Source organism: Schistocerca nitens, chromosome 7 (assembly GCF_023898315.1).
Source record: "Schistocerca nitens isolate TAMUIC-IGC-003100 chromosome 7, iqSchNite1.1, whole genome shotgun sequence".
NCBI classification, from domain to species: domain Eukaryota; kingdom Metazoa; phylum Arthropoda; class Insecta; order Orthoptera; family Acrididae; genus Schistocerca; species Schistocerca nitens.
Window position 1 is genome coordinate 543368169 of NC_064620.1, and position 27491 is coordinate 543395659.

Here is a 27491-nt window from a genome sequence, read left to right on the forward strand (position 1 = left end):
CGTTGAGCGTACCGAGTTTCTGACGTCATAGCGTGGAATAGCTCGTTCGGGAGTCTTTCCGAACTGCCGAGTTTCTGACGTCATAGCGTGGAATAGCTCGTTCGGGAGTCTTTCCGAAAGTGCAGAGCAATATCTGGCATGTCAGATATTCTGAGCGTGCGTCTGAGCGTTGAACAATGAGATGGCATAACGCCACCTACGTCACACGCACGCCGTCTCCCTTCAGTACAGAGTTGTGAGGCGCCATATTGGCATTCATTTCAAGGCTATATGTATACATGCCGTTTCTGAGCACCAGAAAATTGAGAATAACTGGAAAACCCGTTGTTAACTGTGGATTCGTTCCAATAAAATAATGAGGAACATCATATTCGTGGCAAAACAATTATTGTAAATTGCGTATTATGAGGGTAGGCTATTTGAAGGCAGCGACACACTGAAGATCCACCCAAAACGCATTGTTCTTGGTACAATTTGTTACAATTAAATTTCAATTAGTAACATATCTACGATTAAGGTTTTCAGCAAGAGGTAGCATACTATGATTAAAAATATGTGTCCTATTATTGGTTTAGCGTAATAAGTAGTGTCACTGCTCTCAATAAATTACTGGGGCGGTGGTTCGCGTCGCAACACTTCTATTTTTTTCCTAACATTCACGTTTTTATTAGGTTCTGATACTTTATTATTAGTTTAATATAAGTATGTACTATAATATTTTATGTTATGTAAATATAAGTTCACCTTTTTTTGAGGGGTGACTTTGTTCGATTGGCTTAATCTAGATGGCAGATATTTTGCTCCTTTTTCTTTACTTAGATCCTTACAAAGATTCTGCCATTGGATAGGAACAGTGATCAAGTAAGATTGACCTTGGGGTTTTACTAAAATGTGGGAATGATGAGCCGGCCGGTGTGGCCAAGCGTTTCTAGGCGCTTTAGTCTGGAACCGTGCGACCGCTACGGTCGCAGGTTCGAATCCTGCCTCAGGCATGGATGTGTGTGATGTCCTTAGGTTAGGTTTAAGTAGTTCTAAGTTCTAGGGGACTGATGACCTCAGATGGAAAGTCCCATAGTGCTCAGAGCCATTTGAACCATTTTTTTTTTGGGAATGATGAAATAATGTTTATCTTATGCGGAGAAGTACTCCAAATTTGTACCGCACTGTTTGTAATGGAACTTTTATAAGCCTATGTCCTTATTGATTGGAAATGGTACTTTCCTTTTCGTGGACGATGGAGGAAATGTGTGCTTTAATAGAGCTAACATGGGAATTTTACGCGCGCCCTTTGAGTAAGCAGTGTGATTTACGAATTAGAAACATCCCTCAACTGCCACTGGAGTGTGCTGCGATCGCGTGTACCACGTTGGGGTCCTCGTACCGTATGCACAAGTCGCATCGTCCCTGAGCGTTCAGCAGCACGTTGAACTTGGCACGCTCAACGTTAACGTTCGATAGCACGGTCCGTGTGCTTCGATAGCACGGTCCGTGTGCCGACGGCTTTACGGTGTGTGGCAGAGGGTACTTACAGTACCAGAGGTCGTTCTGTTAAGAATTTTTAAGACGTCCTCGACCCCGGATTGTTGAGGACGGTGCTCTAGGGTGGAAAATAGCGGAGCTCGAACAGAGCCGACGCTAGAGACTAATACCGGCGCCCGTGGGGTCCGACGCTACCTGCCGACGGCAGTAAAAGTGTGTCACGGCGACAGGCGCGCGCGCCAGAAAGCACGTAAGCTATTACGGCGGGCCAGAGCAAACATCCGGCGCGCAGAGTGGCAATCACAGGCTCGCGCGCATCTGATGCTGCGCCGCTAACAAGGCCGCCCGTGTAACCTTACAACAAACAGATCGCCGGATAACAACCCGGGACCGCCGGCCACGCCAACACACCTATTATTATTATACACTCCCATTACCGAAAATGTCTCGTAAACATCTGGACGTAATTAAATACACGCCGGGCTTCTCCCTCTATTGCCCAATACTGCCTTTGTCCGTCTCCCTGGCGCGGCACGATCATTACATTAATACAAACGCGCCATAAATTTTAATACCGCCGCCCGCTAACGAGATATATGAGAAATACCGGCCGCTGAAAAATGTATAACGAAACGAGAAGGAAATTAAATATAGTAGTACAGCCCGTACATTAACTAACAGCTCGCGTGACGTTCGGTGTTCTAAAGTAAACGCCGGTGGAGTGCGGAGTTTAAAAAAAGAAAAGTTCGGGTGGGTAACGCTGGAAAAGGATAAGAGAGGTACAGAAAGAGAGACGGGAGAGAAATGGAGTGTTCATATTTGTAAAAGACGGCAACTCCCGCCGGTTTTAATAGCCGCGGTGGCGCGCACCATTAGGAAACAGAACGCAGTCGGGCGTCATCGCTTCGTTTCGTACACCTAGCAGGGCGTCATCGTCAGGAATTATTGTCCGCCGGCGGGTCGTAAATCGGCAGCTTGGCGGGGCGTCGCCAGGTCACCACTAATGGCGTTCGCCGCCCTAACCGATTCCTCACGATTCGCTTTTATTAGCGCGGATCACGAAGCGTCGTTAACTGCCGGCTACTCCTGCTCTCGAAGGCAGCGCTGCAGCCTTGCGCTGGGTTCGGTGGGTCGCAAGCCTAATTTGGAAAAAAAAGAAAAGTATCGTAATTGACTTACTGTATTCTTTAATTCTGAGTGAACGGTACGACGAATAACATAACTTCAAAGTTTTGTAAATACTCAAATGTAGCTGTTCGAGTTAAAGCGTACAGGCAACATTTGACCTAAAAGACGATGCGTCTAACTTAGGGAAATTAGAAGAGAGTGACGGGAACTCATTGCGTTAAGTATCCCATTTTCATCATGGGCACCTGTGCTGGAGCAGAAGCTAGGAACGGCTAAGGATTAGGTGTGGTACCAGTACCTGCTCTTCCCATACTGACGAATTGTCTTCTATGTCTCAAATCACATCTGAAGGTGATGTACTTCTATTTCCGCATCTTCTATTTCCGTATCTCTTATCTCTGCTACGTATCCGATAGTTCAGTTTACGAACGGTAAGTGAACTGAGGTCCTTTAGGTTGTTGTCACATGCCGTCAAAGAGTGTGAGGTGTGTTGAGGCGTTCAGCTCAAGGTCAAGACGACTACAAGGAGGAGATATCATCCACCCTCATTAGATTTCCTCTGGTTTCCATATGGCGATTGACCTTCTTCCAGTCTTGGTGTTTCGGCACTTTAGCAGAGTCTAATTGTTGATGAAAGCAAGCAATGTGGGTCGGCATCTCTGTTTAGGTTTTCCAAGTGATCATCTGCCTCAGTTCTTACGTCTCACACAATGCTGACCGCAGTAGAAGGCGCTGCTCCCAGTATGTATCCGTACTAGCGCAGCTGACCTTCCTACCCCGCAGAGATTTTGGTACGCATTTAACAGAAATTCCTCTTTTAAAATGCATACCAAAATCTCTGTAGGATATGATCCTGGTGATATGTCCAATCAGGAATCTTTTTATTGGCCCTAGCGCGCACTATGACGCTTAGGGTAATGTTCACCGCATTCTTGACCACTCATCGCCGGTACTGATAGTCTTCAGAGTATTCCAAATACTGGACAATTTAAATGTTATAAAAATTCATTTGGAATTGTAGTAACAATGGTCTGTGGACAAACGAGATACGGCAACCGTTCTTGTCCCGAAACAGACTTTCAGGATGAAATTTATGAAAAAATTACGGCGTTTCATGGCGTAATATCAGATACATGTTACCTATCAATCCTTATGCAGCCTATCTATAGTGAAGGTCGCCATACGTCAAAGAAGGGAAGGGTATTTTTAGGTATGAAGCTAAACATCCGAACAGGCCTTGGAAGGCCCAACGATACCGACCGGCCGCCGTGTCAGTCTCAGCTTACAGGCGTCACTGGATGCGGATATGGAGGGGCCTGTGGTCAGCACACTGCTCTCCCGACTATATGTCAGTTTACGAGACCGGAGCCAATACTTCTCAGTCAAGTAGCTCCTCAGTTTGCCTCACAAGGGCTGACTGCGTCTCGCTTGCCAACAGCGCTCGGCAGACCAGATGGTCACCCATCCAAATGCTAGACGAGCCCGACAGCGCTTAACTTCGGTGATCTGTCGGGAAACATTTTTACGTATACTTATAATTATAGTGGAGTAGAAGTGTGTAGCACCTCCCTAATATCGAAATATCTACCTATGATATAAAAAATTACAACTTACGAACGTACTTAACACATGTTTCGCAGAATGTGACATAGTGACATACATCTTCCTAATTCTCAGTATAAATACATACTGTGCTACAATAACTTGTATGATAAGTTGTCGAGCCTTCCTAGTTTTCTCATAACGAAAGAAGAAAGCGTCCAATATTGGAGGTATTCGACACAGCTAAGGTTGGACTGTAGGCCTTGAACTAAAACGACAGCAATGTTATTAAGAGAATGTCTCTCCACAGGATCCTCAAGCAAACTTTTGCTGGAATCGGGTAACACAGATACCAAGTGGAAGAGGTCACGATGTCTAAGAAAAGCAGATCGAAGGACTACGAAATTACCGATGTCAACAGGTGTGAACTGAGACAACCAACTCGATTCTCTTAATAAGAAGCGAAAAGGAGGTGATACTGATGATGATTGATAAGGAGAGTTAAAACTTCGAGCTGTCTGCTGGCTGTGTGATGGGACACAGAATTTTGTGTCGCTTGCCATCGTTGTAGCAGAACTCTACTGGAGGGACGGGGTCAGCTTGCGCCAGGCGGCGGCGGCGGCGGCGGCGGCGGCGGCGGCGGCGGTGGCAACAGGTTCGGAACAATGGTCGGTAGCAGCGCCCGCGGACACGCTACCGACACCCGGCAGCCGCCTACCGTACACACGCCAATCCTGCACCTCATGGAGCTCAAAGTCTTACACCGACGATATACTGCACTTTGTTCGCAACAACATTACACTGTAGTGACACAAGTCGTGGGACAGTGGTGTGCACACATGCAGATCACCAAAGTACCGAGTACGTAACGTATAAGAGGTCAATGCATTGGCAGAACTCTCATTTGTACGCGGGTGATTCATGTGAAACAGTTTCCGACATGGTGATTGCCCCACTACCCGGAATGCTAGTTGTATCTAGAGGCACGGTACATTCCATTCCGCAAATCGTTAGGGAATTCAATATTTCGGGATCCAGAGTGGAACGAGGGTGCCGAGAATACCAAATTTCAAGCATTACCTCACACCACGGACAAAGCAGTGTCCGACGCCTTCACTTAACGACCGAGAACAGAGGCGTTTGTGTAGAGTTGTCAGTGGTAACAGACAACACTGACTGAAATAACCACAGAAGTCAATGTGGGGCGTTCGACTGACGTATCCATTTGGACAGTCCGGCGAAATCTGGCGTTCATGGGCTACGGCAGCAGACGACCGACGTGAGTATCTTTGCTAACAGCACGACATCCCGTGCGGCGTTTTCCTGCGCTCCTGACAATATCGGTTGGGCCCTACACGACTGGAAAACCGTGGCCTGTTCAGATGAGTCCCGTTTAAGATGTTTAGAGCTGGTGGTAGGATTCGAGTGTGACGCAGACCTCACGACATCATGGACTCAAGTTGTCAACACGGCACTGTGCTAATGATGTGAGGTGTGTTTACACGCAACGTACTGGGCTCTCCGGTCCAACTGAGCCGATTATTGACTGTAAATGATTATGTTCGGCAACTTGGAGACTGTTTGCAGCCATTCATGGGTTTTATGTTTACAAGCAACGACGGAATTTTTATAGATGACGATGCACCATGTCACCGGGTCACAGTTGTTCGGGTTTGGTTTGATGAACATGATCTACATCTGCACCTACATCTACTTACTTACTACACATATCAGCGAACGGTGTGTCGCTGAAGGTAGCCTATACCACTACTCGTGATTTCAGTTCCCGTTCCACTCGCAAATAACGAAAAAAACGAATATATATATATATATATATATATATATATATATATATATATATATATATATATATATATATATATATATACTCCTGGAAATTGAAATAAGAACACCGTGAATTCATTGTCCCAGGAAGGGGAAACTTTATTGACACATTCCTGGGGTCAGATACATCACATGATCACACTGACAGAACCACAGGCACATAGACACAGGCAACAGAGCATGCACAATGTCGGCACTAGTACAGTGTATATCCACCTTTCGCAGCAATGCAGGCTGCTATTCTCCCATGGAGACGATCGTAGAGATGCTGGATGTAGTCCTGTGGAACGGCTTGCCATGCCATTTCCACCTGGCGCCTCAGTTGGACCAGCGTTCGTGCTGGACGTGCAGACCGCGTGAGACGACGCTTCATCCAGTCCCAAACATGCTCAATGGGGCACAGATCCGGAGATCTTGCTGGCCAGGGTAGTTGACTTACACCTTCTAGAGCACGTTGGGTGGCACAGGATACATGCGGATGTGCATTGTCCTGTTGGAACAGCAAGTTCCCTTGCCGGTCTAGGAATGGTAGAACGATGGGTTCGATGACGGTTTGGATGTACCGTGCACTATTCAGTGTCCCCTCGACGATCACCAGTGGTGTACGGCCAGTGTAGGAGATCGCTCCCCACACCATGATGCCGGCTGTTGGCCCTGTGTGCCTCGGTCGTATGCAGTCCTGATTGTGGCGCTCACCTGCACGGCGCCAAACACGCATACGACCATCATTGGCACCAAGGCAGAAGCGACTCTCATCGCTGAAGACGACACGTCTCCATTCGTCCGTCCATTCACGCCTGTCGCGACACCACTGGAGGCGGGCTGCACGATGTTGGGGCGTGAGCGGAAGACGGCCTAACGGTGTGCGGGACCGTAGCCCAGCTTGATGGAGACGGTTGCGAATGGTCCTCGCCGATACCCCAGGAGCAACAGTGTCCCTAATTTGCTGGGAAGTGGCGGTGCGGTCCCCTACGGCACTGCGTAGGATCCTACGGTCTTGGCGTGCATCCGTGCGTCGCTGCGGTCCGGTCCCAGGTCGACGGGCACGTGCACCTTCCGCCGACCACTGGCGACAACATCGATGTACTGTGGAGACCTCACGCCCCACGTGTTGAGCAATTCGGCGGTACGTCCACCCGGCCTCCCGCATGCCCACTATACGCCCTCGCTCAAAGTCCGTCAACTGCACATACGGTTCACGTCCACGCTGTCGCGGCATGCTACCAGTGTTAAAGACTGCGATGGAGCTCCGTATGCCACGGCAAACTGGCTGACACTGACGGCGGCGGTGCACAAATGCTGCGCAGCTAGCGCCATTCGACGGCCAACACCGCGGTTCCTGGTGTGTCCGCTGTGCCGTGCGTGTGATCATTGCTTGTACAGCCCTCTCGCAGTGTCCGGAGCAAGTATGGTGGGTCTGACACACCGGTGTCAATGTGTTCTTTTTTCCATTTCCAGGAGTATATATATATATATATATATATATATATATATATATATATATATATATATATATATGCCTCCGTAATAATCCTAATTTCTCTCGTCTTCGTGGTCCTTACGCGAAATGTATGTTGGCTGCAGTGGAATCGTTCTGCAGTCAGCTTCAAATGCTGGCTCTCTACATTTTCTAAATAGTGTTCCTCGAAAAGAATTTCGTCTTCCCTCCAGGGATTCCCATTCGAGTTCCCGAAGCATCTCCGTAACGCTTACGTGTTGTTCGAACCTTCCGGTCGTAAACGTACCATCCCCCTTTTAAATTACTTCGATGTCTTCCTTTAAGCCAACCTGGTATAGATTCCAAACACTCGAGCGATACTCAAGAATAGGTCGCAATAGTGTCCTATATGCGGTCTGCTTTAAGATTAACCACACTTTCCCAAAATTCCACTAATAAATCGAAGTCGAGCACTGGCCTCCCGTTCCACAATCCTCACATGTTCGTTCCATTTCACAGCGCTTTGCAGCTTTGCGCTTAGATATTTAAACGACGTGACTGTGTCACACGGGCACGCCTAACGCTGTACATGAGCATTACTGGTTTATGTTTCGTAATCATCCTCACTAACTTGAATTTTTCTACGTTTAGAACTTGCTGCCCTTTATCACACCAACCAGAACAATGAAATTAGTGACGCCAGCAACTGAGGAATGATAAAGTGGAGAAGGTTCTCAGTAGAGTGTCTGTTGTGCCACAATGTCGGTGAATACTGCCGGAAGCTTGCCTTCTCCCGCGTTGACATTAGTGGCTGCAGCTACTCTTGAACACCCGACTATCTGAGGAATCCATCCTCCACCCCTCGAGAATACGACCGTCTGCGGCCCTATCGAACTCGGGTAAGTTCTTCCGCTCCTCGATCACCTTGAAACTTGCACTACCTGCTGTTGGACATTTCCTCCCGCCGGTTGCCACGGCGCTCGACACGAACTTCTCCTGGCAGTGCGGCTGAGTTTGCAGTCTGGCGAGGCGCTCGAAATTGGCCCCGGGCCACTCACCCGCGTCCTTGTCGTCGTCGTCGTCGACGTCGCTGACGTTCTCGTCGTCCTCCTCGTCGTCGGGCTCGGCCGTGTGTCCCGCCTCGCTGCCCGAGTGCTCGCCGCCGGAGCCCGCGCCGCTCTTGCTCAGGTTCAGCACGGGCGAGTGGCCGTTGCTCGAGCCTGCAACACAACAGCCCGACGTCACTCTCCTCTCCACAGTGCTTCTTACATACAGCTGGCCTCGAAAAGGTGAGCGCAGTAAGACAATCACACTTCCTAAACATAGGTATCATACATTGAAGGATTGCACGTCCGATTCTCGTGGTTGCTGGTGAATCTCCCAGAGTGTATAGTCGTAGTCCATGAAACTTTTTTGTTCCTAATGTTTCAGGCAGAGCTGCCTTCGACATCTTCAGAGGTTCTCCAGTATCCGCCAGTTCTTATACAGGGTGTTTCAAAAATGACCGGTATATTTGAAACGGCAATAACAACTAAACGAGCAGCGATAGAAAGACACCGTTTGTTGCAATATGCTTGGGACAACAGTACATTTTCAGGCGGACAAACATTCGAAATTACAGTAGTTACAATTTTCAACAACAGATGGCGCTGCAAGTGATGTGAAAGATATAGAAGACAACGCAGTCTGTGGGTGCGCCATTCTGTACGTCGTCTTTCTGCTGTAAGCGTGTGCTGTTCACAACGTGCAAGTGTGCTGTGGACAACATGGTTTATTCCTTAGAACAGAGGATTGTTCTGGTGTTGGAATTCCACCGCCTAGAACACAATGTTGTTGCAACAAGACGAAGTTTTCAACGGAGGTTTAATGTAACCAAAGGACCGAAAAGCGATACAATAAAGGATCTGTTTGCAAAATTTCAACGGACTGGGAACGTGACGGATGAACGTGCTGGAAAGGTAGGGCGACCGCGTACGGCAACCACAGAGGGCAACGCGCAGCTAGTGCAGCAGGTGATCCAACAGCGGTCTCGGGTTTCCGTTCGCCGTGTTGCAGCTGCGGTCCAAATGACGCCAACGTCCACGTATCGTCTCATGCGCCAGAGTTTACACCTCTATCCATACAAAATTCAAACGCGGCAACCCCTCAGCGCCGCTACCATTGCTGCACGAGAGACATTCGCTAACGATATAGTGCACAGAATTGATGATGGCGATATGCATGTGGGCAGCATTTGGTTTACTGACGAAGCTTATTTTTACCTGGACGGCTTCGTCAATAAACAGAACTGGCGCATATGGGGAACCGAAAAGCCCCATGTTGCAGTCCCATCGTTCCTGCATCCTCAAAAAGTACTGGTCTGGGCCGCCATTTCTTCCGAAGGAATCATTGGCCCATTTTTCAGATCCGAAACGATTCACGCTATCTGGACATTCTTCGTGAATTTGTGGCGGTACAAACTGCCTTAGACGACACTGCGAACACTTCGTGGTTTATGCAAGAAGGTGCCCGGCCACATCGCACGGCCGACGTCTTTAATTTCCTGAATGAATATTTCGATGATCGTGTGATTGCTTTGGGCTATCCGAAACATACAGGAGGCGGCGTGGATTGGCCTCCCTATTCGCCAGACATGAACCCCTGTGACTTCTTTCTGTGGGGACACTTGAAAGACCACGTGTACCGCCAGAATCCAGAAACAATTGAACAGCTGAAGCAGTACATCTCATCTGCATGTGAAGCCATTCCGCCAGACACGTTGTCAAAGGTTTCGGGTAATTTCATTCAGAGACTACGCCATATTATTGCTACGCATGGTGGATATGTGGAAAATATCGTACTATAGAGTTTCCCAGACCGCAGCGCCATCTGTTGTTGACAATTGTAACTACTGTAATTTCGAAAGTTTGTCTGCCTGAAAATGTACTGTTATCCCAAGCATATTGCAACAAACGGTGTATTTCTATCGCTGCTCGTTTAGTTTGTATTGCCGTTTCAAATATACCGGTCATTTTTGAAACACCCTGTAGATTCAACACTCAGCGGATCCAAGGGGCACCCCTGAACATGTCCGGCGCAGTTCTGGACTACTGAATATGTCCGGCGCAGCTCTAGACTAAAGGTCAAGTACAAAAAAGTTTCATGCACCACGACCATACAGCTACGAAGAGTGGTGCTCTCTGACCCGCTGGGTCTTATCGATTCAACACTCAGTGGGTCCAAGGGGCATCTCTAAAGACATCCAGCGCAGTTCTGGACGAAACGTGGAAAACAAAAAGTTTGATACGCCACTGCCATAAAACCATAAAGATTCGCTAACAAACTAAAGGCTCACCTCGCTAGTAGGGGATATAGGGACCGCTATAAATAGTGTACGAATAAATTCGCCACAGATCCCGAGTAATTTGAAATGTTGCGTAGTTTCGACCATCAGACTCGATCATCCTCACATATTAATTTCTCTGTTGGCAATGAAAAGTGTGAACTCATCCTGATAAGTAATACAAGAAATCCAAAACATCTCGGATACACGCTGAATCACACAAATATAAAGGCTGAAAATTCAATTAAATACCTGGCTATTACAATTACGAATAATTTTAACTGAAACAATCTCCTAGATAATGTTGTGAGAAGAGCATACTGACGACTGAGATTTATTGCCAGAACACACAGAAATTGCAACAAGTCTACTTCTCGAATACTTCTGTGCTGTGTGGGATCCGCATCAGATGGTACTGACGGAGGACATCAAAAAATGGCTCTGAGCACTATGAGACTTAACTTCTGAGGTCATCAGTCCCCTATAACTTAGAACTAATTAAACCTAACTAACCTAAGAGCATCACACACATCCATGCCCGAGGCACGATTCGAACCTGCGACCGTAGCGGTCGCGCGGTTCCAGACTGTAGCGCCTAGAACCGCTCGGCCACTCCGGCCGGCACGGAGGACAGCGAAAAAGTCCAAGGAAGGGCAGCTCGTTTTGTGTTATCGTGAAATAGGGGAGAGAGTATCATGGATATGGTAAGCGAATGGGGGTGATTATCATTAAAACAATGCCGTTTTTTGTTGCGGTAAGTATCCTCATTAAATTTGAAACAGTACCTTTCTCTTCCGGCTGGGAAAATATTTTGTTGACGCCCATCTACATAGGAAGAAATAATTCTCATAAAAAAAGATAAATCAGAGCTCGGCTGGAATTACTTCAGTGCTCGTTTTCCCCGCGCGTGGTTAGAAAGTGGAACGATAGGGAAACAGTTTGAAAGTGGTTCAGTCAACCCTCTTTAAAGCACTAAATTGTGAACTGCAGAGTAATCATGTAGATGTGGATGCTTTAACATGTTAGTTGTTTTAAACACCACTCGGCACCGTCTTCAACACCGTTTTGTGAGTTGCATCTGCTGTGTTTACTGTAAGACCATCTGAGGATCTCCGCGTTCAATGAGAGAAACTAGTCAATAAATCACATAATCTGCGACCTGTGGCGGTTTTATCTGTGCATTATTCCTTAGGGTGACAGCAGCAAAAAAGCCAACATAGTGGACCTAATGCAAACGCTGGTTTGAATAGTTCTCTTTTAGGCATGGTGTTGCTGAAGGTGGTAGCTCGCCTTTGCCTTCTTAGTACAAGACAACTGGTTCAATTAATCATATACAGTCAATTAGAAACAAAACGATACCCGAAACTACATGGAGCTGCAGAGCGTTGGAACAAATTGCTCATAGGAAGCCAAGTGCTGAAAGCGCTCTAGACTCTACAGTGTTATTACGACAGGCGTGGACGCTCTGGCCACCATCTAACGTCCTGAATGTTGTCATGTCCATTGTGAGTAGTTGAATTAGATGCCCAATAGAATAAATTCGAGATCATATGACGAAGGGGTGACTGGCAACAGGTTTTCCCGTCGTTGTGTGATGTTTTCGGACATTGGTTCCCTCCTGTCCTCAAATCGTTCCTCTAAACAGCCTCAAAGTTTGTAGTTTTATTACGCCACTGTATGAAAGGCGAGGAGCCTCAGTTTTTAGTGGAAAATTCGAACCACGTTACATTAGCAGATGTGGAAGCCTTAATTTCCAAAATGAAACCTAATTGTACCGTGGATTCCGTCGAGAATGTTATGAAATGAAATGTTTCTGCTGCAAGGCTGCCTTTTAATTCGGCAGATTTATACCTCACGACTGGCAATTTCAACTATTTTACCTTTCTTAGATGAACCCAAAGATCACCAAAACATAGCAAGAACGTAAATATATCAAACGGATTAGTATCTAAGCACGAGAACGCAGTAACTGTTTGCTTACGAACAAAACATCGTACTAACGCAGTGGAGTTGTCTCGTGATCATTAGAGACGGAGCACAAACGCAGATTAGGGAAGAACGACGAAGGAAATTGGCAGCGCCTTTTTAGAGGAACCATCCAGGCATTTGCCTTAAGCGATTTAGGGAAATCATGGAAAACTTGAATCTGGACCGTCTGTTGGTGATTTCAACCGTCGTCTTCCCCAATACGTGCTAACCACTACGCCATCTCGCTCGGTAGTGAGAGTTGGGATAATAACAGAATCCGATGTTCCAATACTATTTAAGATAGTGACAAGTCAATAATGTGTCTGTATTGCGCGTATAACTGCAACAGTAGCGCAGTGTTTGAGTACGGAATGAAAGAAATGGAGAGAGTGAACCCTGGTAGCAGCACACAGCCTGTTCTCGAATACGTTCATTCGAACTTCCGAGCGTAAAACTCTCAGGCCACGAAACACTGCCGAACGGTGTGGCTTTCAGCCCTGGAGACTGACTCAACATCTGATGATGAGAAACATTGCGTCACCATTGGCGACCAAATACTGTAGACGAAATTTTCTCGCATCGTCAGGATTCGAATCGGTTACATGAGGATCTCGGCTTCGAAGTTGAGAAAGAAAATGGTAGATTATACAGGGTCACTCTGATTGTATCAACCCTGCCAACTTTCCAGTACTCAGGCGAGCGTTTCTGGGGTTGGACGCCGACAGTAGAAGCAGAAGAGGGTAATTCCTTCCATTCGCATCTATGGACAACATTTTAAATGGGCTCAGCGTTAGTTGCTTCCCTGTCTGCGCTGCAGATGCACGACGCGTGTGGTGCGGAATGAGATATTGTTGCGGAAGGGTAGGTCTGGAGTGGTCGCGATCAATTACTGGGGAGACGTCGTGCAGTGGCGAGTCGACCGGCAGATATCCTTCACGGAGACGTCCGCTGACCACACGCGTAAGCCACGATGGATGGCCCACCGCGATACTGTACGGACAGTAACATGTGGGCCGAGCCGATAGGGCCGAGGGAAGCGGCTGCTGGCTACTTCACCCCGCTGTGTAGTCGCCCAGCGAGGCTGTGGTAATAGCCAGCAATCCCAAGCTTCGCAGACGGTAGACTTCAATGCTCATAGATACTCCATTCCTTCTTTTACGCGATAAATATAAATACTATGTCACTGTAGTCTGTAACATTTTCCGAATTACAGCGACTGTTTAACCTCATCATAGACTGATTTTTATGTTGTTTATTTAGTGAATGTTTTTTTTTTTTCATCTCTGAAGGAGACAATGAGCTGTAGTAGAGCATAGCCCATTTCAGCCAGAATTCATAGGTTGTCCTGGTGTGACACCATTTATGTTGGGTAACAGTGTTCTTATTCAATTTAGTAGAATTTTTAACTGCATATAAATGCATAGCTGAGAGGAATATGTCGTTTAAGCTTCCTTCATTCCAAATCTCGTCATTACCCTTATGGCTGAGCAAAACACCTCTGTCGAAAAAACTCTAACTGGCTTGTATACATTCATACTACCTCAGTGGGCTTGATAATGTGATATTATGATCTTGGATCTGCCTCTATGTTAAGAATTTCCGTCTAATTCTGTAGAAGATGATGAAAAATTTGGAAATCTAGTCGGTGTAGACAATATTGTCTGCATCTGTTGGAATTAATTGAAGTACTTTTGCTCCATAGCCGGCCGGGGTGGCACAGCGGTTCTAGACGGTACAGTCTGGAACCGTGCGACATCTGCAGTCGCAGGTTCGAATCCTGCCTCGGGCATGGATGTGTGTGATGTCCTTAGGTTAGTTAGGTTTAAGTAGTTCTAAGTTATAGGGGACTGATGACCTCAGAAGTTAAGTCCCACAGTGCTCAGAGCCATTTGAGCCTTTTTTTTTTTTCAATAAGTTGGTCTTTCTGTATCAGGCTGCTACATCATCACAAACCGTCGTAGGTGTTCTTGGTATGTAGACAGTCTCACTGAGTTCTTCGTTTTCTATCTCGCACGGAAAGATATAGGTGTTCGTTTTTTCCGCACGCTGTTCGAGAGTGGAATAATACAGAATCATTGTGAAGGTAGTTTGATAAACTCTCTGCCAGGTACTTATGTGTGGTTTGCAGAGTATCCATGCTGATCTACACTGTGTCGGAGTGAAATCGATAGTGCTCCGAGAATACTGTAGGGAGGGAATGCATATTCTAATTCAGGAAAACTAGAAGTTGCATGATCGTCCTGCGAGAGTGAGTGTTACATAGTCTGTTGGGGCCGAATCTGTTAATTTGTTCTTTTATTTCACCCTAGCATATTTTAGGTTTTAACTAATGTGTACACGGAATTTGATGGGAAGTCATAGCATAGGTCTCCAGCTATTCAAAGCATCCTTCGGTCCGCAGATAGAATTTTTTTTCGTTTCGTTGCATGAGATAATCCATGCTTGAGATCTATTATGTGAACTGTCGATACACTTTGGCTTCCATTATAGGTGACCCATCATGGTGACCACAGCCAAGGAAAGACATTTATTGAAATATTTTATAGGAATGTGGAGGCATATCACAAAAATCTTAAACCTAAATCAGTTAACGCCATATGCTTAATAGGTTGTATATACTGTCGCGGGGAATATTTCACGCAACTGAAGAGAGGCAACCCAACTTACGTCACTCTTACGTCTAGTAGATGATGTAACTTTGCTATATATATATATATATATATATATATATATATATATATATAGAGAGAGAGAGAGAGAGAGAGAGAGAGAGAGAGAGCAAACCAAAGACTGCGATTCATTGTCAAAACACTTAGAAGGTGCAACAGATCTACCAAAGAGACAGATTACACTACCCTTGTCCGCCCTATTCTGTAGTATTGCTGTGCGGTGTGGGATCCGCATCAGGTGGGACTGACGGATGACATCGTAAAAGTATAAAGAAGGGCAGCTCGTTTTGTATTATCGCGAAGTAGGGGAGATAGTGTCACAGACATGATACGTGAATTGAAGTGGCAATCATTAAAACAAAGGCGTTTTTCGTTGCGACGGGATCTTCTCATGAAATTTCAATCACCAGTTTTCTCCTCCGATTGCGAAAACATTCTGTTGGCACTCACCTACATAGGCAGAAATGATCATCACGATAAAATAAGAGAAATAAGGGCTCGCACAGAAACATTTAAGTGCTCGTTTTCCCCGCGTGCCGTTCGAGAGTGGAACGGTAGAGAGACAGCATGAAGATGGTTCATTGAACCCTCTACCAGGCACTTTACTGTGAAAACTGAGTAATCACGTAAATGCAGATGTAGATGTTGTCTCAAGGTGCATGAAATGTTTTCCGGGCAAATTTTATTCTGCCTACCCTGCGCTATTACGCAGTTTATAATAATCATTCTTCTTATGCGTTTATTTGATAGTTGCTATTTAATTCTCCCAGGTGCTAAAGCAATTCGGTGTCATGCTCTGACAGTTGTAAAGGAAGTCTGTGAGACTGTGAATAAATCTAAGCAGGTGGTGAGTAGGCCACAGGTACAATTAGTATTGGCAGCGTGTAGATGCAGTTACAGATACTAACCGTTGTGCGAACTGAGGTCCCGCACCTTGTGGTCCAACGCCAAGGCCCGTTCCGTCTCGCCGCGCTCTTCTCTGAGCCTGCAACACACAACGGGAACACGCCGTCAGCAAAATCGTCAACCAGCGACGTGGTAGTCACAACACATTCAAAGCATTTACATCACAATGCAATATGTCAGCGAAATCCAACTCACTCTCTAAGTAATACAGTCTTGGAGGTAAAAATCAAACACTGAAACTACGATGAAATCTTCTCGGATCATTAGACGAGTCGTTGCGTTGTGTTGCCGCAACGTTTCGAGGAGCTTCGAACTCGTCATCTTCAGGCGAAATGATAAGAAGGAAGAAACACGTTGAAACGTTGCGACGACTTCACGCTGTGACTCAGTTGGTAACCCGAGAGGATTTAATCGAAGAAATTCCACGAGTAAGCCTGCGTTCCATATTGATACTGTGTGTTTCATAACACAAATTGGTGACATGTTCTTCTTTTTATACACAATTATCGACGATGTCCGGTATTCTATGCACAGTACACAGTGCGAAAACGATCGTTTTTAAATAACAGACTGAAATGTGTATGTACTCATTTAACCTTCCAAAGACCCACACTACCTTGACTACAGAACTGCACACCGCTGACGTAGACATATAACTTCTTGTCAAGAACTGAGTAATTTTTTTTTTCGTTGTTGTGGAAGAAGAATGCAAAATTACGAACCGCCGCATAGCGATTTCTCTCGAACAGCACAAAGGTTACAACCAACATGCCTAAATCTATCAACTACCCAACTCGGTAGTTTCGAACTGGAAACACATCGGACTGATCTCCTTCGGTTTCATTTATGCTTACAGGATTTTAATATTAGTGCCTGGACATCAGTCATCAGTTTCCTAAGGCAGTGTGACGCAATTCTAAAATAAATAAATTCGAAGAAATCATCTTTGAAGATTTATGAAGTAAACAGAAAATATTTTGAACTTACTAAGCGCAATTAGGAGCATAGCGTAAAAGTCCGGTAATGGTAAGGTCGCTGGTTCGAACCTCGGTAGTTGCAAATTTCTTTTTTCTCTCATTCTAAATCTATATTTATTAACAAATGAAAATGCTATGTAATAAATACTAAATCATAACTTTTTAAATAGAAAATAGATTATTTTTGATTACTAAGTGCATGAAAATCTGAATATTTACAGTAAATTAAAATTTGTAACGAAAATGCGAAACATCAAATAGAAAATAAAATATCTTTGTTTCTAGATATTAAACAGAATTGTTGATGTATATAATTTTTTAAGTTAACGATAATGCATTTAGTATGTATGTATCAAGTTTCTTATATACCAAAATTTGAACATACAAACATACTTTATTGAGAAATTACATTCAATATTAGTCAATTAAAATTTACAATTTTTGTTTTACCCATGAGATATAATTGGCGGAAACCTGCGAATCTAAAAACCCATTGTTATTCAACATTTTTCGCTACCATTCGCGATTTTATTTGTATTTATCTTTTGCGCGACGTGTTTCAAGAAATAATTCCCAATTTCAAGTGCGTTTTTTGTGTGTTATGCCGTATCAACCACGATTCCCATTTTCAAGCGTGTTTTTCGTACATTATGCCATTTGTTCATGATGTTTTCTGTAGTAAAAGCAATAAAACGATGCAGTTCGTCACATATCCAAAACATTTCACATAATGACATAATACACGAAAATGCACCTCACAACATAAGTAAAAAGAAAATCGTGACTGGTAGTCTAAAAGATTATTTTATAAACAAATTCTAAATTTCCATTTGTTCGTAAATGTGGAATTTCGTTAGAAGTTTAAAAGAGTTACTATTAGCGAGATTCGAACCAGCTATCTTGCGATTATTAGTCTTTATATGCTTTGCATTCGGCTACCGGCCACTACTGTCAAAAATTCTACGTGTATTGTGCTTAACAGCGCTCAGAAGACTTAATCATAAGCGGAGATTTGTTCCACTTCTCTTGAGCACTGTGTCATACTGCTTTGCGAAACTCATGTTCGAGCACTGGTCCTCAAAATGTACGAAGGAATTCGAAGAGGGTCCGTTCCCTGTCTGAGGAAACCACTGAGTACTCGAGACATAAACTCACAAACTAGAGAACCATTTCACTAGATGTTGCTGTTCCATTTGTAATTTTTGGAGTAGATGTTTCCGTTACTAGTTACCCCCGTCACTATTGATGGGAAAATGCTTGCTATAATTCTTTTGGAAGACGTTGTCTGAGTTACATCCGCCATGTGATGTGCCGCCCTTACCTCAAACGGCAAAACGTGTAGGAAGCTCAGGACTTTTTAGCTTCACGCTTTTCAGAGGGACCTCGAAGCGACTTACTGCTACGAAAATAAAGAATATTTGGCCCCACTGTGCGCTGGGAGCCGGACGGCACGGGCGCTGGCAGGGTAGCTATCTGAGATAAGGGCGCCAAATCAATAACGCTTATCGCGGGGCTCTCGCAGGAGGCATTTAATCATTTATCCAACAGAGCAGCGTGTTATTACCGATAATGATAAATATGACACCGACTGGCCGCCACGCAAGGATACGGAACGTGACGCCTCTCGGCTGTATCATAAACCAATCTGCGGGAAAGCAGATGTCACGGCCATATGGTGCCCCTCCTCCCCCCTCCCCCACCCCTCCTCCATCACAATTTCCGGACGGGTAGACAGGCGCAGATTTCTACGCAGCGTTCGCCGCGACAGATCGCGGGCGTTTGCGGAAAGGGGAGCGACCACCCGGAAAGCCGCGGCAATCCTTCCTCTGATAAGCACACCTCTCAGATTAGGCAATACTGCGAAACTCATTGGTCGAGCTCCAAATCCATCTTTTACAGATTATGTCGGAGCGATTTGATAAATCGTCTAGACAACTGCTAATAAATATCCTGGATAAACCGTGCTGATGCTCCAGGTTAAATGCAGCAGTTATTCTTTCAAAAAGTCCACGACCGGTTTCGTCTCCATCCTCATTCAAGTGAGCTACAGCTTTGTACCAACGGTAGCGAGACCTGACGCCATCTCTCCTTATTGAAATTTTCATCGATTTTGTTATTAAATACTGCAGGTTGTCCCTGTAGAAATGGTCAGTATTCAGGGAAATGACAGGAACGATCTTTCGAAGTAAAACATTCTAGTAAATAAGTTCTCTTGAGAGGTATGAGCTCGGCCATGCGGTGGCCATGCGGTTCTAGGCGCTTCAGTTCTGAACTGCTCGACTGCTACGGTCGCAGGTTCGAATCCTGCCTCGGGCACGGATGTGTGTGATGTCCTTAGGTTAGTTTAGTTTAAGTATTCCTAAGTTCTAGGGGGCTGATGACCTAAGATTTTAAGTCCCATAGTGCTCAGAGCCATTTGAACCACTTTTGTTCATTTTCGATGCTGTGAAACACATATCTTCTACAGCAAGCTCTTTGCTTTCCGTATTTTGGGAGAATGGCCTAAGACAACAAAAAATTTGCCAGTAAACATGAGCTCTAAAGTGCGTACATTAACAGCTATGAGCACTTTTTCAGTAGATGAGATGTGTTTCACAGTAGCGAAGGTAAGTGCTGACAGCTCCTGAAGTATGCATTTTAGACCCTATGTTTCTAGACCTTTTTGCTTCCAATGATCGTTCCTGTCATATCCCTGAACATCGACCGTTCCTCCAGAGAGACCCTGTATACCAAAAACCTGTGAAGAACGTGGGTGTAATTTTGGTTCAGCGTTCAACTGCGCAGAAAACCCCTCGCAACAAGCTCGAAAACTTTCGCCTACCTCTATGACCTCACAAAGTTTCGGAACATATTTCCATAGGATGTGTGAAATCACTAGGGTTACCAGACCTCCACTGTTGCGAAATAAACCAACACAGAATGTGTAGTGAGAGCTTACCGGAACTTGGAGGAGGACAACTGAAGAAATGAAGTGTAACAAGTCGTATGACAGTGTCGTCTTTTCAGCCTCTTCATGCACCGTTTCTGTGCTGATGCTGTGATCTCCTTCAGGGGCCGCACTATTGTCATACCGGCGTTAAGCTGTCTATTGAGTCCTGATTAAGTTCCCAACAGGGTGATGGAAGTGTTGTATGTTGTATACAAAAATAAGACGTAAGAAAATAGCTGAGAAGCCATAGACCCTCAACGATCACGAGTGTGCTCAGATTTACATACACGACTACCATTTCTCACTAGCAAAAATCGTAAGATTCCGAACTTGATATTCCTTATTTTAAGGTAGTAAGTAGACAGACGTCGGTCACAAAGTGTTGATCAGGGTGGCAACGTTTAGACTTGGAATTACTTTTGTCTACACCCCGAAACTCACAGACACAGGGTGCTCCAAAAGTTATATTGCCTGTCGCCTTCAGCCGCTGAGACGCGGAGGCAGCCCGCTTGGAGAAGTCGGCCTGTTCTCCCCGTAGGGTGGGAGACACGGATCGCCATCGACGCTGGGGACGCCTCGCAGTTTTATAATTGACGTTATTGTTGGCGCGCTCGCGGCCCATTAGGACTTCTCCATTACGGGGCAAACCCCCTCCCCCTTCTCCCGTAAAAGCATTTCCTCATTAGGCGCGCCCGGCCGGGGTAAAAATCCCGCGATTACAGGATTTCGGCGGGGCGATGATGGTCCCCGCGGGGCCAAAAGACTTATGCCGCCGCCGAGAGATTGCAGAGATAATTCCATCCATTTAAAAAATCATAAGATTACTTTTCACCCGCTTTCGCCGACGCTGGGCGCCGCCTTCTCTTCGCAGTAAATGCGCCGTGAAATAATTCGAGGCGAGCGGCCAGGACCTGGGAGTTTAGTCGGTACTAATTGCGCGTCTAGCCGACTCGCACAATTACGTTCGTAAACCCTTGTTTATAAGAGAGTGGTAGAGTTCTTCTGCAAGTGTTTGCTGGAATCCAGGAAGATTCTTCTTGGGTATGTTGCTGCGTGATACGTGCTGAAATTTTCAACGTTTCGGTTGCTATTGCCTGCAGCTTACACCAGTGTGACTGCCGAAGAACCGTGGACTTTACCGAGGTGGGGCAGTCTGCATGCGTCTACGGAGGAGAAGGCCGTACAGTAGGTGCAGCATAACTGAGGAGTGTGGAGAGACCACACAAAGATATGGCTCCTGAAAAGAGGCAGCAGTCTTTTCAGTAGTTGCAAGCGCAACGGATTGGATGTCTGATTTATCTGGCTTCCTAGTATCAGCCAGCATGGCTTTCCTATGTTGGTACTGCGAGCGGCCGAAAGCAAGGGGAAAATACAGTCGCTATGTGTCCCAAGGAACCCAGCTCTGTCGTAGGCTGTTGCATCAAACCAGTCGTAAGACTGAAGACCACAATAGCGACAATAACGATATATTAAAATTAAACGCATCAGTTACCAGTTCTATTGAAATTCATAAAAGACATCTTGGAAAACAACGATAGCTGCTAAATGAAACTTTTTCTTATGCTAAGAGTTTCAATCTATATAATTTTCAACACATCTTGAAATTTCAAAGCATGATCTCGATAAAGACCGTCTGTCAAAAATTTAAAGTCAAATCTGCTGCTACACTTACACATTTTAAACGTCAGACGCGAGCAGATTGTTGGCTGAACGTACGTGACGCGTATCGTGAACATACAGGTTAATTCTTACAAAAACTTCAAAATACCAAGCACCCACTGTTAATAATGCTACTTGTGAATAAAAGATAACGCCGTAACTCATTTGAAACAGGAAGATTCATCTTCAGACGGCTCTTAACGTTTATTATTTCATTTAGTTCATGCTGAACACAACACGTTGGCTGTTTTTTCGTTGCAGTGGTGGTTTCCTGCAGCAAAAAACGGTGTAAGAAAAAATTACTCCTTTATTTTAATTGGATCTGACAATTAACGTAAACAACAAACATTCTGAGATAATAACAGAGTTGATTTTTTGTTATTTACATAGAAAATACAGCGTCATTTTATGGAATTTTTCATTCAGTATCAAATACGTTCCAACATATTTCTCAATGTGTAGAAGAAAAAACACACACACAGATATCGCACCATATCGACATTCGGTGCCAGCACAGAGACTACTCTCCTCTCGAATAGCGCCAAGGTAGTGGCCAAACTTAACGTCTGCATACGAAGGGCAGACCACCACCAACAGTGTCCCACATGCCCTCACGCCATGAAACACTGCGGGGAGGTTTGAAATTGATGCAGACACTACTTATCAGGATTTTTAGGCCACCGCCTCCCCTTGCCGGTGAGAAAATTTCTTGAATCGTCAGGATTTGAACCGGCTACCTTCGACCCGAGTGCCACAGCATATGACTGAGTAGCTATATCGGCTACGAATGCAGTTGAATTTTGAAATAATACGGGTACAGCAGAAGTATCACCATTATTTGCTCTACTTTTGAAACAATTCAATTTATTTCTGACATGACAACAATTTCCGCGTGGACTTTTGGTGTTATAAGATGGAGGGAGCCTGACCTGTAGTTTTCCGCAGTCGATACTTAAGAGTGTTAGGTCACCCGTTAAAGCCAAACAGGTCAGTTTTAGCTACTTCGTGTTCATAATTTTTAGTTGTGTCATGTGATGCTCATTACTTAGAGATAGTACTTTAATCGATTTACGCTCCTCTCCGAGCGCTGATTGCAAAGGCACGAGTCTTCAACCTTCTTACTGGCTGGATGCGGCCTGCCACGAATTTCTCTCTTGCGACAGCCTCTTCATCTCAGAGTTGCAATTGCATCCTACATCCTCAATTATTTGTTGGGCTTATTCCAGTCTTTACCTTTCCATACAACTTTTGCACTCCATAGCTCCCTCTGGTGACATAGGTATTATATCCATCTGTGTTAACACATGTTCTGTCATTTTGTCCCTTGTCCATATGTTCTTTTCTTCGCCGATTCTACGGAGTAGCTCCTCATTCTTTATCAGTCCACCTAATTTTCAGCACCCTTCTGTAGCACCACCCCTGAAATGCCTCTGTTCTCTTCTCTTTCGGTGTTCCACAGTCCACGCTTCACTACCATATAATGCTGTCCTCCAAACCTACATTCCCAGAAATGTTTTACTCAAATTAAGACATTTTTTGGTACTGTTGACTTGTTTTGGCCAAGAATGTCTTCTTTGCCTGTGCTATCTGGTATTCACGTTCTCTTTGCTTCTTCTGTCTTGCGTTATTTTGATTCCAAGGTAGCAGAATTTCTTCAGTTCGTTTACTTCGTGGTCCTCAATTTCTGATGACAAGTTTATCGCTAGTCTCATTTCTGCTACTTTCGTATTTTTTCGTCTTACTATTAGCGCATACTCTTTACTCATTCAATAAGTTATTTAATTATGCTTCATTAAAACAAAATTGTTCAAATGGCTCTGAGCACTATGGGACTTAACATCTGAGGTCATCAGTCCTCTAGAACTTAGAACTACTTAAACCTACCTAACCTAAGGACATCATACACATCCATACCCGAGGCAGGATTCGAACCGGGCGACCGTACCGGTCGCGCGGTTCCAGACTATAGCGCCTAGAACCTCTCGGCCACCCCGGCCGGCACTTCATTTTCGCTGAGGATAGCAATGTCATCGGCGAATCTTATCACTGATAAACTTTCACCCAGAATATTAATACAATTATTGAATCTGTCTTACACTGCCTCTTCAAATGTCAATGACGCTGTAACTACGCCGTTCCTCCCTAACGCATTCCCTCCCACGCCTGAAGCCTCTCCCCAGTACACAACTTACAGCTCTGTTTAATGTAATCTCCCTCCTTCTCCTCCTTCCTTATATTCCTATATACTATTTTTTGACCAGGTCACAGTTACGTTCTCGTATCTGTTTTCGTTTCAAATAACTAATCCCATCCCCAAACTTCTTTAATCCCGCAAAGGAAATGTGGAGACGAAAAAATAACGAAAAGGAAAGACAAATTTCTGTACGGGTGTCTTTGATGATCAAACCTCATGAACAGTTGGACAAATGACAAAAATTTAAGAGATGAGTTTTCCGGGGCCTTTGCCGCCCGCCGACAGTCTCATGCATTTCCCGTAAAGGCAAATTAGCGTCCCCGCTCCTAATTTTCATCTCCGGTCCCTGCCGCTCGCCCAAACTTTCCGCCATAAATTGAGTTGGCAGTAAGCGCCGTAGTCATTCATCGCACGTTCTGCGTCCATCCAATAAATACGGCGTCCCCCCGCCCCACTCCCAGCGTACGTCTCCTTTACACTCCGCAAAACTAATCCTAAGGGGATTTTCTCCCTTTTTTTTTTCTTCGCTCCACTTTTTTTTCTGCTGCCTCCACTACCGCAAGGAGATACGACGGGAAGTGGAGAAGCGGGACAAGAGCAGGGAGAGGAGAGTAAGACAGAGCGGGAGCCACCAGGGGGAAGGAAAAATAATAATTTGGGCGGCTGATGGGAGCACCGTCTTAAAAGCAGAAGCGGTGCGCTAAATGAAGAGATATGACTTGCATATTCTCGGTGTAAAAAGGGACGCGACTGGCGGAGCCTTCACGGCGCGCCGGCATGATTCTTGTGGCGGGGTGGGTCGGTCGGGAGTTCTGCTGTAGCGAAGGAAGCTTTCGGCAGGGCAGCTAGCATCGCCGACCGCGCCAACTACAGTGGTCTCTACCAACGTGAGTGTCGCACTGCTGTCAGGCTAATCACAACACGGTGGAACCAAAGGGTCCCCACAACACGAAAGAAAATATTTCACGAGTCTGCGACCACACACGTATTACATCGCATATTGCAGACTTTTGGAGAAAGAGAATTATTTTCTTTTTACTTGCGTTGTAAGTAGGCTGTTTAGGTTTTTATGTTGGTAACGCCACGTAGCACTCTGTATGAAAATCACTGACTGCGCTGTGTGCAGTCTGTGGCTGGTCGGATTTGTTGGAATATTTGCCATTGTAGTGTTGAGCAGTTGGCTGTTAATAGCGCTTAGCGTTGCGCAGTTGGAGGTGAGCCGCCAGCAGTGGTGGATGTGGGGAGAGAGATGGCGGAGTTTTGAGGGCGGACGATCTGGACGTGTGTCCATCAGAGAGAGTAAATTTGTAAGACTGGATGTCATGAACTGATATATATATATATATATATATATATATATATATATATATATATATATATATATATATATATATATATTATGACTTTTGAACACTGTTAAGGTAAATACATTCTTTGTTCTCTATCAAAATCTTTCATTTGCTAACTATGCCTATCAGTAGTTAGTGCCTTCAGTAGTTAGAATCTTTTATTTAGCTGGCAGTATTGGCGCTCGCTGTATTGCAGTAGTTGGAGTAACGAAGATTTTCGTGACGTAAGTGATTCATGAAAGGTATAGGTTATTGTTAGTCAGGACCATTCTTTTGTAGAGATTATTGAAAGTCAGATTGCGTTGCGCTAAAAATATTGTGTGTCAGTTTAGTGTTGATCACAATAAGTAAGGAAAGAAATGTCTGAGTACGTTCAGTTTTGCTCAGCTGTTTGAAAATCAAATAACGTAAGGGGTTTACCAGCACAGTCATTCATAACTTTTTCAAAGGGGACGTTTCAGCGTCCACAGTCCTGCAGTATTGTGCAAATGACAAGATTTTTCGTCCACATCGTTATTTAGAGTTGCCTTACTCATTCTCCGTTGCACACACTGTGATGCCAACGCCGGTTCTTTTAGGTTCTTTGTATCAGTGGAGATCCTACAGTGAAACGAAAGTGAGAAAATGTTAAGACTCTTGTAAGATCATGGGCGAGTCTAAATCGCTGTTTGGGGAGCAAAACAACTGTTGATGGTCGAAGTAGAGAGGATATAAAATGTAGACTGGCAATGGCAAGGAATGCGTTTCTGAAGAAGAGAAATTTGTTATCATCGTGTATAGATTCAAGTGTCAGGAAGTCGTTTCTGAAAGTATTTGTATGGAGTGTAGCCATGTATGGAAGTGAAACATGGACGATAAATAGTTTGGACAAGGACAGAATAGAAGCTTTCGAAATGCGGTGCTACAGAAGAATGCTGAAGATGAGATGGGTAGATCATATAACTAATGAGGAGGTATTGAATAGGATTGGAGAGAAGTTTGGGGCACAACTTGACTAGAAGAAGGGATCGGCTGGTAGGACATGTTCTGAGGCATCAAGGGATCACCGGTTTAGTATTGGAGGGCAGCGTGGAGGGTAAAAATCGTAGAGGGAGACCAAGAGATGAATACACTAAGCAGATTCAGAAGGATGCAGGCTGCAGTACGTACTGGGAGATGAAGCAGCTTGCACAAGATAGAGTAGCATGGCGAACTGCATCAAACCAGTCTCAGAACTGAAGACCACAACAACAACAAATCGCTCTGGCTTCACTACCACAGTAACGACTCCTCTTCACACAAACACACACACTCAGGATGGAGAAAGCAAAACTGGCTCTGAAAATATTCCATGCGCCTTGACATAGGCAACGCGAGTTACTACAGCATCATCTGATGCAGGTGTTGTAAACTGTGCTCCCTATTTTGAAGTGCACGAAATATTTTCAGAGCCAGTTTTAGTTTGTCCACTCCGTTTATTACTGTTATCATTACTACTACTACTACTACTGTTATTATTTGCGTTTTAGTCTTATTGGACCAACAACGTACATTAAAGGGCATTTAAAAGTTCGGTTTTTGCGATTACAGGGTCGAGATTATAAAAAAAAATCAGCTGGTACGATTGGAGGGAGTAGTTCCAGAATTTTAAGTTCCGGTCGCATCTATGGTGAAGAGAGGCCAATGTTATTGCCGCGTGTTCCAAGTCAGAGGCAAAGTAGATTTTATCAAATGAGATAAACCTTTCTCTAACCCCGCCATTCCAAGATCAATATCTTCGAGGTCTTCGCTGTCACCCAAACAAGAAGCTTTCAAAGAGTTCTGTCACCTGGGTCAGGTGAATCAGATTGTTGTTCATCCCCCTTCTTCTACTTCCTGATCACTTGTACCGGCATCTCCCCGAAGAGTCGTTAGGCGCACTGCCTCTGGTCTTTCGGTAGATATTTGCCATTAAGTTTTTGTAATGTGTAGCTGGAGTCAGTCCTTCGACCCAGTGTCGACAAAAAGCGTTGATTTGTTTCTTATTACAATCAAAATAATTTATAAAGAGGAATTTTATCTGCCCTTTCGATAAAGCGGACCCAAATAACTCTAGAGCCATATTCGT

The 27491-nt window shown here is 44.9% G+C and overlaps 1 protein-coding gene across 1 annotated transcript in view; it reads right to left on the reverse strand.

Annotated features, from left to right (window-relative positions):
- The window catches only part of LOC126195260 (dachshund homolog 2), a 1077114-nt gene that overhangs the window by 368266 nt on the left and 681357 nt on the right, over nucleotides 1-27491 (reverse strand). The window contains exons 7-8 of the mRNA XM_049933786.1: nucleotides 16300-16376; nucleotides 8491-8652 (exon numbers count right to left, since the gene is read on the reverse strand). Of these exons, the coding sequence (XP_049789743.1) occupies nucleotides 8491-8652; nucleotides 16300-16376 (239 nt within the window). The remainder of the gene's footprint in view (nucleotides 1-8490; nucleotides 8653-16299; nucleotides 16377-27491) is intronic.